This window comes from Streptopelia decaocto, assembly GCF_964273445.1.
Source record: "Streptopelia decaocto genome assembly, chromosome: 7".
Taxonomy (NCBI): Eukaryota; Metazoa; Chordata; class Aves; order Columbiformes; family Columbidae; genus Streptopelia; species Streptopelia decaocto.
In genome coordinates, this window is record NC_138661.1 from 62,639,759 (window position 1) to 62,650,895 (window position 11,137).

The 11,137-nt window shown below is 35.2% G+C and overlaps 1 protein-coding gene across 2 annotated transcripts in view; it reads left to right on the forward strand.

Annotated features, from left to right (window-relative positions):
* Positions 1-9,904, forward strand: part of KIF18A (kinesin family member 18A) — a 36,844-nt gene extending 26,940 nt beyond the window's left edge. For both annotated transcript variants that reach the window (XM_082059542.1, XM_082059541.1), the window contains exons 14-17: positions 3,489-3,969; positions 4,508-4,612; positions 7,127-7,236; positions 8,971-9,904. In XM_082059542.1, the coding sequence (XP_081915668.1) occupies positions 3,489-3,969; positions 4,508-4,612; positions 7,127-7,236; positions 8,971-9,119 (845 nt within the window). In that variant the 3' untranslated portion in view covers positions 9,120-9,904. The remainder of the gene's footprint in view (positions 1-3,488; positions 3,970-4,507; positions 4,613-7,126; positions 7,237-8,970) is intronic.
* The last annotated feature ends 1,233 nt before the right edge of the window (positions 9,905-11,137 follow it).

Sequence of the window (11,137 nt, forward strand, 5' to 3'; positions counted from 1 at the left end):
TGTATTTTACTCTAGATTGTAACTGTTTGGAGCTGTATACAGCAAACTAACATGGAATTGCAGTGTTTGGGTTGGTTTTCTTTTTGTTACATCATATTTGGTTTACGTTATTTTGTGAAAGCAAGTTAAATGTGATGTCACTGATATTTTTGTTTACTTTCTTGTTGGCTGTGTTAGGAGCAACTTAATGCTTTCCCAAAAAGCTTTGGGAAGGAATGCTTCTTGAATATTTTATATGCTTTCCAATACCTAACTGGCAAGAAAAGCTCGTTTTGTTTTAACTTCATTTTACAATGAGTTTCATTCCAGAAATAAATAGATTTTAAAAATAGGTCTGGGTTTTTACTAACAGCTTATATGTGCTGTATATAGAATTGCTGTAACTGTCTTTTTATTAATGTACTTGTATTACAGTATGAAATATTGTTCATTATGATGAAATTCAACAAATTATTAATGTTGGTGATACTTTTGTATTCCTTACCTATTTAGTTCATGGTTTCAATGCTTGCATTTACAGTTAATTTAAAAATGCTTCCAGTATTTAGACCTGGAGAAGCTTCTAAAACTTGGCACTCACCAGCATGTTTTTCCATCAGACTTCCTTCCTAGTAACTTTAGGACATTAGCAAAACCTCAGTGTCTTACAGTAAACTTTCTGAAACTGGAACCTCCCTGTCCTAATGTAACAAGAGAATTCTAACCATTATTTTTCCCAAAACGCACACTTTCAGATGTGTACAAGCAGGAGGAATACCTAATAAATCAATATTTTTAAATGCCTCCTGAAATATTTAATGGATAGGTGTTTCAAACACTTGATTAGAAGAATAAACTTCATCTAAGGATTCCATTTAAGAATATAAGCTGTCAAAAATTCAAGAAAGTTTTGGCCTTGATTTTTGGTTGTGAAGACTAGAAAATATTTTTTGAAAGAAAGAAATGTTAGCCTTTTACATAGAAGAATGATATTGTACCCATAAAACCAAAATGAAAGAACAAGCATAATGAAGTGCAGCGTTGTTGACAGTGTCACAGAGTACAGATTGAAAATGGTTCATGTTGCTTATTACCAACAAGGTCCTACCAAGCCTTGGAGAAAAATGTCTTCATTAAAGGAGGCTTATATTATTTCTAGTAAATGTAAAAATTTTGGGGGGAATATACAGGCCTGCTTTACTACCCTTTCTATTTCACTGCTATTGGAGAATATTCTGAATTAACTTAATGTTTAGATTACAATCAAACTACTGTGTCTCAACAACCTGCTGCACTTCACCTGGTCAGTGCTGACCATGAATTAGACTAAGATTAGGTATGAGAAAAGGGATTTTCTATTTTAAACAACAACGAAAAAATTCCTTATATATTTAGTCAAGTGAACTGTACACAGGCACATACATATGCACAAATTCACAATTCAGTTATTTCATATCCATTAGTTCTCTCAGGCCTGAGTTTTCAGTGTTTGTGTTTCTTCGGAGCTGAAAACAGCATAATAGAATTGTAATTGTTCATATAATTGTTCAGGCGTCTCTTCCCATAAGCAGTTTAGCTTAAATTAACCTGCTTTTGTTGTTTATGCATTGTTGAATCAGATGTTGCATATTTGTTGAACCATAGTCGTTTAAGCATTTCTCTTTCTGAAACTGAGCCCTTGAGCAAGGAATAAATGTTTGGGTTGTTTTTTCAATTGCTTTTTTATTGAATTAAGTTCTGGCAACATAGATTTGCGGCCTATCTATTAGCATCTATTTTACCTGCTACTTGCACACGCTTTGATACTACCCGTTCCTCCCAGAACAGCTCTAGGTCTCATGGTAGACCTTTAAATTCTCTCCTGTCTCTTCACAGCTCTAATTTGTCTTCTAATTGGGCATCATCTCATGTAGCTGGGCATGAGGGATCTGTCTTCTGGTATGTCTAGTTCCAAAGTGTGGATAAAAACTGCTGCTGAGGTTGTCTGTCATCCTTTGACAGCTTTCCTTCAATGAGGCTCCTGTTTGGGCCTTTTCCCCAAGCGATCTGATTTCTGAGGGTACTTAGTGTTCTTAAAGCTTCTTACCCATGGCAAACTGGGTTGGATGTGGGCAGGAAGGTCAAAATGAAACAGGAGCTGATAAGCGGTAAACAGAGAAAGAACTATAATAATTTAAACTTTTTTTTTAATAAGAAATCAAACTTGGTGGGGGGCTGGAATAATGTTATCTGTGTTTATAACCTATTTGCCTCCTCTTCAAAGAACTTTAGTGCAACAGGGAAAATGCCACAAGTGTTAACGTGAGAGAGAACCAAAGAGGCATTTGGGCTGAGGAGTCCAAACTATCTTACTCTGAGGCAAAAAGATAATGGAATTTTAGAAGAAATAAATATTTATCAACATGGTTATATGAATACCTTAGTTAATACCTGAGTAACTTGCAGCAATTTAAAAAACAGAAGCTCTTTTTACAGCTTGGTTGCTTGTAGAAATGGAGTAGGCGATGTAAAAAGGGGAAGATGCTGTGGGGCCAATTCATAGATATTTAGGGATAGCAGTCTTCATTTCTTAGATTCGCACTGAAAGTCAAATATAGAAGCACTTGGGGTTTTGACAGCCTTTTCCTAGTCTCGATTTGTTTTTTGTTGGTTGTTTTTTAAAAAACCCTTAATTTTTCTGTTATTAACTACTTAGTAGTTAACTACTATCTAAGTACTATTTTAGTAGTACTGGCCTAGCCATTTGAACAGTGGTCTGTGTCTTAAAATGATTCTTCTTCACTGAAAACTTGAATAAAGGGAAGGCTTTTTCTCTCATACTTTGGAGATTGCCTTAATAACCACCTGCTTGAAAATAAAAATATTATGACACTTCAAGAAAAATAGTATAAATCGGGGTGAATGGGAATGGCCAGTTACTGCTGCATTGCTAGTAAAGAGCTTTTTTCCAGATTTGATATACTGAGATGGTGGGATCCAAGTTCGTTCCTTCCTCTTTCCAAAACACTACTTTTCCATTTGCAAAGTCAAAGAATTTTGTTCTTCTATGTGATTCTATGTCCTTCCTTTTACAATAGTCTCATTCTACTGCATGGTACTTGCTGGGGAAAAAATGGCCGTGATCAGGAGGCAGCCATAGATTACTGTGATAGTACCATATTAAATTAAATTACAAGTAGTGTCATGATAATGCAATTTTCAATGCTCTTCTCTGTTGTTATGTGTCATATTTTACCTGTGATTACTTGTAATAGCTCTGGGATTAACTTTATCAGCCTATGCATATTTATAATACTTTGAGTGCCACAGAACAAATGCTACCATCTGGACAATGCTGCAATAGAAATCATTTCAGTTATATGATCAAATTAGTATGTAAATGAAATAAACAGTATTTGTAATAATGTCTGCTAATAAATGTTTTTTAGCAGGGAAGAAGAGGGAAAAGGCAAGATTTAAGTAGTAAAACCTAGGTAAATGTGCTAACCATTGCTGCTTATGTTTCACAGCTACAACTTCTGCTGCACCGTCACAAGAAATTAATAAAAATACCCAAGAAATAGAACGCTCGGTACCAGCACAGAAAAGAACGAGGCGGAAGCTGATGGACTCTCCAGTGGCAGCTCAAGGTCTTGCTGCCCCTGGGCACTCTGGTCTCTGTCACCTGGAGGATTCACTCACCAAGGAGCTTCGCCCCATCGTGTACACACCAGAACTTTGCAGAAAGCCGGCGCAAAGCAGCTGTACGCAGACTGTGGTGAAGAAAGCTTTGCACCTTGCAGGCCTTCGGGTACCCAATGCAGATAATATAGACATACCAGTAAAAAAAGAGAGTATTACGGACTGTACATATGACGTTATCCCTGAGTGTGATGAAGCTGATATGAACTCAACAGTAATTATCTATGAAGGGACAGATGAAACAACTGAAACGTCTACTGACTCATCCATGAAGGAGTCACAGCCATGTAGCAGTAGCATTCTGCAAAGGTATTTTCCACTTATACGGGCAAGAAATATTACCTGAACATTTTAATCCTGTTTATCTTCGGAGCTGGGTTTTTCCATTAGTGTCAATTTTATTTGTAAACTGAACATTTTCAAAATCAAACCCTCAGTTTTAATCAGCATCAGATTAAATTCTGTCATTATTTGAAATCAATGCTATATTAGTGATAACAGATTAAGTTGAAATTTTATCCTGTTTTACCAGATACGTACCTAAAAGAAGTACAGTACTGTTGAGATTGTTTGCAATGCCTTAGGCGAGTTACTTTCTCTAAACCTTACTTTTTCTGTCTGCAAAAAGGAGACCTTAATCTCTTTGACATAGAGAGATGATACTGGTAAAGCTGCCGAGTATGTGTGAAGTGCCGTGTAGCTGCCTTGAGTAATATTATTGAAACGAATTTCTAGTATTGTTTTTCAACTTACCGTATACTTATTTACAGTTAAGAACAATTTCATTTGATTTCTACCCAGAATGGATTTTACAAAAATATATGTATATATTTTTTTTTATTTTCAGGCTTGGTATCTCATCCTTAAAAAACAAAAATCCTACTTCAGTGCTTGAGAAGCCCTCGTATATGGCAATGACTTCTGCTGCTGAGAGGAAAAGAAAGGTATTAAGGTAAGATTAAACTAAGTCTTCTGATTCCATACAAATGAGTTTATAGTTATTTCTTATGTTCTCACTTCAGTTTCGTTATTATATTTCCAACCTGAAAAATTCTTTTACACATCATCTGGACCTACATATGAGATGTTCTGAATCAAATACATTTGGTAGTTTAATTATTTTTTTTCCTCTGTTAATTTGAGTAGAGTAATTCTTTTTTGTTTGAGGAACTTCTGTTTTAATAGAACAAGTACAAACTAATATTGTGTCTTCCGTATCTGCTGTCAACTCAAAATAGAAAGATGACACATAATTCTGAAAAAAGAGATTCCATCATCAATTAAAAATCTAATTTGTTTGAAAATGTTATGCCTTTGCTGGAACACATTAGAAACTACCAAAATAGAAAGCGGAGAAAATGCTTAACAATAGTTCTGTGGCCGGTGCCTTTGTTTTTCTGATAATTCATTTCCAGTCTCAGTTATTCTGACTTCATTCTTGTGGTCTGCTCTGGGAACAACTCCCGTTTCGTCACTTCTGGTTTATGATACTGAAAGAGGCTCATCAGTAGCAGCAGAAAAGCTAAAACTGAGCAGACACCAAGTACCGTTGTACTTTTTGTTTATTTGGTTTTATTAATATATTTAAGAACTCGCTATCAGATCAGTACTGATGAAACAGTTCTCTTTTTTTTCTCCTTTTTCTTTCTCCAAATTCAAAATTTGATACAACCTTTTTTTAAACCAGATTATGAGTCACCTGCTGCTACACAGTGAGTGGAGCTGCCACCTCATACGTCTTCTAAATAATGTTTCAGGACTGTTAGAACAAATTCTATAGACTGGAAGAAACTTCAGGCACTCTTTTGGCATGTTAGCATCTTCCAAATAGAAAAATCTTCCTAGAAGATCACACTTAACAATTTGGACATGAAATTGGTATTAATTATTGTTGTAAACGGTTTTGCTTAAGGATGAGAAGAGGCACATCTTGCATTTTCAGTTTTTCAAGTAGTTGATTATGAATGTAGCAAAGTGAATCACCTGCTCTCTGAAGCTGAGCTAGTTTTCTAAACTCTTTTTAGGAAGAGGTATAGGAACTTGGATTTATCTTAAGGTAAATGGTCCTAAAATGGACTCTTTTGTAATGACTGTGTAACGATTTCCAAACTTACATAGGCCTATCTCTTCCCAAAAGAGCAGCTCTTTATCTTTCTGCTCTTTTATCTCATTCCTTCCTTCTGTATCTCAAACATGTATTTCCCAGTTTCCAAGTTAGAAAAACACTACAGGAAAATCCTGCAACTTTTATTCCTTTTCTGAGGATTATTTCTTCTGTCTCAGACTGTAAACTGTCTGTGAGCAAAATTCTTTATGGCTTTGTCTAGTAGTTGGTGATGAAGAGAGAGAATGAAAGCTTCTTGTTTATAAAGGAGGAAAGGAATATGCTCTGACTTTTTAAATAGTGCCTGTGTCTTCTCTCTTATTTTTCCTCCCTTTTGCTTCTCTCATGCTTTCCCTGTTTGAAGTAGTTCACTCCAGTCATTCCTATCCTACTAACATTAGAACAAAAATATAAAATATTCTCTACATTAGAAATATAATTTGAAAAAGTCATATTGCTGGGACAAGGGATAGGAGACAAGTCAATCATAATACAGAGGCTGCTTTTACTAAATAGCATTACATTCTTATTGGCAGAAATTCCCTACCACGGAGCATGCATGAATAGATCTTACGGCTGGCACAAGGCAGGTCTTAGTCTTTACTGCTTGCTATATATTTTAATTTAGGCAGAAAATTATTACTAAGAAAACTGGTGGAAATAATACAGTATCGTTAGAGGAATGGGAAAAGCACAGAAACTTGGGACATAAATAGAATTAGCTTGTTTATGGGATTGTCTTACAGAGAGGAATGGGGGAAGTTAGGGAGGCAAGTGTAACAGGGTGAGATCAGACAGGTTCATAATTTTCACTGTCGGTCTTAAGTCCATCGCATAAAAGTCTATAAAATATAGAGGCTTTGTCTTAATGAATTTGGAGCTGTAACATCTTTCTCTCAGCTTAGGTAAAAAGTATTGTCTGCCACGAAGCCGCCCCCTCCAACTGTGTTGGAGGCGGTAGAAGAATTGTGGCAATAAAAAATGCAATTTGTTCAATAAACACAGCTTGGCCATTTCAAGAATTTTGTACATGTATTAAGATTATTTCTTAGTATAATTTGTGTGCAATGACCATCAAACTGGCTTCTGTGGTTTCTGAGAAAAATGTTATATTGGTTTGCATTTTAATGTGCCATAAGTTCCTATTTTCACTGTTGAAACATTCTTGTAAAGTTGTAAAAAGGAAAAAGAGGAATAATGCCCGTACATATGTCATAAATAAATTAGTTTATTTTCTCCATTGTTTTGCACTGCCAATACTGGATAATATCATTTAATGTACTTCTACATTGCAAGGCCTGAACTACTGTAAAGTAGCTTAATCACTTCACTGAAAACAAACTTTTCTGGCTATTTTTCCAGTTCTGCATCAAACACTGGGTTAAGCAGCCTGCAAGAGCCTATTTCTGCAAAACGTATTCGACAGGAGGGCTTGTTAAGCCATAAAGCTTTGCGAGTACCCAAAGTGGCAGGTAAGTGTCAAAACTTGCGTATGTGACACTGCATTGATAACTGTTTGTACAGGATGACCAAAATTAACATCATTTGTCATTTTAACAGCATGTGTTGCTGTGATCAGTACATTAAGCCATCAGTTTGAATAGTATATCCATTCATTAAAATAAAACCTGAATGCCTAACCAGTTATCTAGATGGTGTCTAATCAAAACTCAATATTACTACGAGCTTGTTGGGAAAAGTTTTTCCCAAGAGTTGTCTGCCACCAAAAATTGTTTGTGTGCTTGTTGAAATTGGGTGAACTTTATGACTCTTTGCCAATTGTGGTTTATCAAGAAATAAAATCCTCTAATCATTTCCACACCTGCTTTTAGCTGTTTGCTTTGTTTTATAACACTGCACTGGTTTGTTTTTACAGATATGGCTTTTTTGTGAGATTTATTACTTAAACTTTGGGGATATTTTGAGCCAACACAATAGCTGAGGACAAATTCAAAGCAATATTTAGGATTAATTTTGTTTCTAACAGATTGCTGATAATAATACTATCAGGTGGTATTCTGTGAAAGTCTGCTACAGTTACATGGCTACTCTCAGAGGTATATAAATCTTTACTGTAACAAAATTGGTTACAAATACTGTTTTTAGTAGACATGCACAAAGGTCTCTTGTTCACAACTTTCCAAAAACCTCTGCCTTTCCTAGTGCATGGCACCAAGTTGCTTGGCAGCTGCAGTAGATGTTAACACATTAAATCCTTAGATTTTTCCTTCTGTCTCTACCCACTTGTCTCCTCTTCCTGTCTTCAGAAATACACTTAATGGTCTTTCTTAGGGAGATGTGTTGGGCAGCTTAGGGGAGATCAAGGATTGCCTGATTTTTTTTTTGTCTGCTGTCCTTATGAAGGAGTCCAGTTTGTTTAGCTCTTTTTTTTTTTGTGTAGCTTTTTCCAGTGGCATAGGCAATATGCTAGTTTTACAGCACATATGTGCTTTTATATAAAAAACTTACGTAAGGGAGAAAGTACATACTCATATGTATTAATCTCCATTCATGAGCAATGTTGAGGTTCTACTACAATAAACTTTGTTAAAAGTGTAAATCTGAGACTAAACATTGTCTAACAATAGTGACTTATTTGGCACAGTTATATCAGTATCAATTTTTGCTCCTAAAGATGGGTTATGCAGTTACCAAAATCAATCACTGCTCTGGTATTATTAAGAAACTATCAAAATGTGGTGCTTCATTTCAAATAGAGAGTAGATTTTTTAATTCAGCAAAGTGTAACTGAATGTAAAATACATTTTATTTTCAAAAGCATGCATTACAGGAGAAGAATGAAATATGACCAAATCCCCAAGATGAAGACCTGCTTTTGGATTAACTAGACAAAACTTTCTCTAATGACATAGCATTCATTTTTCAGTACTGTTCTGTAGTAATAAGGTTTAATAAAACTATCACCTATTTCTACATTTTTTTATATAGACCACTGTGCCTTTTTAATAGTATCTTGTGTCAATTGAGGGTCTAATCATTGTGCTTTCTAGGCAATTAGCACACTGGATTACTGAGCTGAGAGTAATTATATTTTTGTATGTCAAAACTAGGCTCTTAATAAGGACAAGAAATATGTGTAAAGATTCTTAGACATGCTCTGAAAAGAAGATCCAGGCAGGCCAAATTCTGCTTATGTTTACTGAATGAGCGTCTCCTATTTGTAATAACATTTATTTCTTCAATAGGAACTAAACTGAGGAGCTTGAAGCAAGAACAGGATGTGCCAAGAAACCTACATAGAAGCTTTTCCGAAGGAAACATAGCATTGGGTGTTAAATCCAAGACATCAAAAAATATTTTATTCCATGCTTGTAAGAAAAAAAATAGGATTTAGTTCAGAGTTCATTCATATTTCAGGCAGGATTGATGGACAGCAAATGAGTACAGGGTGACTTTCATTTTCCTCTTGTGAATTGGTTTGTGTTTCAGATGCCTCTCTCAGTAATGCACTATTTCAGAAAGAACCACTGTTTGGAAATACGAGGATTCTAAAATAAGCTTGTTTTTTGTCTCCAGTTTAAACTTAGAAATGTCTTCTGTATATTAACAAATGAATAAGAAATTTTATTTGGACTTGGGAATAGAGAACTGCATAATATACCTTTTGTCATAGTCTTCATGAGCATTTCCCAGTGTTTTACTAACAGGCTTCACACAATGCAAGTGTTTAAGGAGATCAGTGGTGCTCTAATTTGTAGAGGCTACTTTAAGTTTCTTACCTACAGTCAGTCTTAATTTTCTAATGAGAACTGGGTGATGCAAAAGTTAGAAAAATTGTTTTGACCTGCTTAATTATTTTCACTGAAACTTCCTAATGTGAGAATTGTTTTAAATTTGAAAGCAAGTCAAACAGATGTTAATACTAAAATGTGCTCAGGCTTAGCAGTAGGATAGCAGATTATTCTTAGATACGTTACCAGTCTAGTACCAGGAGACAGAAAAATATTTACAATAAGTGTTTTTAATGAAGTATTATATCTAAATTTTTTAGCCTCTATGTTTTCAGTGTGTTACTTTGTTGTAAATGTTCTTTTCATGTTTTTCATTTTTTAATTCAACTGTAAATTGTTAACTACTTTGAATAAATGTTTAGCTCTAATAAGAGCAATATAATGTGAATTGAACTTCTAGAAAACGTTTTACTTTTTTGCCTCTTCTATTATGACATGTCTGAATTAATTTTGAGTATTGTTGTAAGTACATGTAGTTCATATTTTATCTTCTGATAAACGATAAATATTCAGGGATGAAGTAGCTATATAATTGTATCATAGCCCTGACAGCCTGCCCACCCTTTGGGACATTGTTCTAGTGTGTTTGGTCTGTGCAAATCTAAGTCCATACATTAATTTCCCCAAACTAGGGAGAACTAGAGGGCAAGTCCAGTAACTAGTTCAAGTGGTGTCAAGCAACTGTCTGAAGCAAGGAACTTGTTAAGGAACAAGTTAAGTAACTGATTAAGTAAGAAGAATGTTCTGAGGTCAAAAGAGCTTCACAGATTGTTATTATTACTATTATTCTATCACAGGCTTTACTGTGATAGCAGAAAACTGGACTCCATGGTCTAATACTATTTATCAAATTTGTTCCTTAAAATTGTTTCAATATTCCAAATGTGTACAGGTTTATACATTTATTTTTGTTCTCTATAGTCTTTGATATTTAGACAAACTAAGATAAACCTTCCTCCCAGTTAAATCTCCCCCTGGCTATCAAACTAGATGTGTTCTTGACACATTGGGGTGTTTTTCAGAAGGTCCCTGAAGAAGGAAATGGTAACAGCCTGTCTAAGCTTTCAGGACCACTTGTGGGAGGAGCAGACATTGCAGAGGCTGAACTTCAGCAGGGAAATTCAGAGGGAGTAATGATTCCTCAGGAAATAGGCATTACCAGTTAAAAATAATGAGATGAGAGAACCCAAATACTTCTATTTGCATTCTGAAGGGAGTGTAGGTGATATAGTGGTGGTGAGCATGAGGTCAGGCTGATGGCATAATGAGGACTGAGAAAATATTGGCTGTGGAAAAGGCTTTTATGAACTCAGTTTCAAACATCAGAAAAGCCTAAAAAGTGGAACTGGGGACTCGACCACATCTCATCCAGGTGATATAATTGATATCAGCAAACTGAGGGGTGGGGAATAAGTTTAATATTTCTCTATAGTGGTGAAGAACAAGACTTTGGAATTAATTTAAACCTATGATTTTTGGCACCTTTTACAGCTAAAGTTGTAAAGACCATGTGTCATTGATTTATTGGGATTTCTTTCAAATTGGCAGTGTTTAATATTAAACATGCACAGGGAGCTTCCTTTGTTCATACAGCTTCGCAGCTGCAAGAGGCATGTTGAGC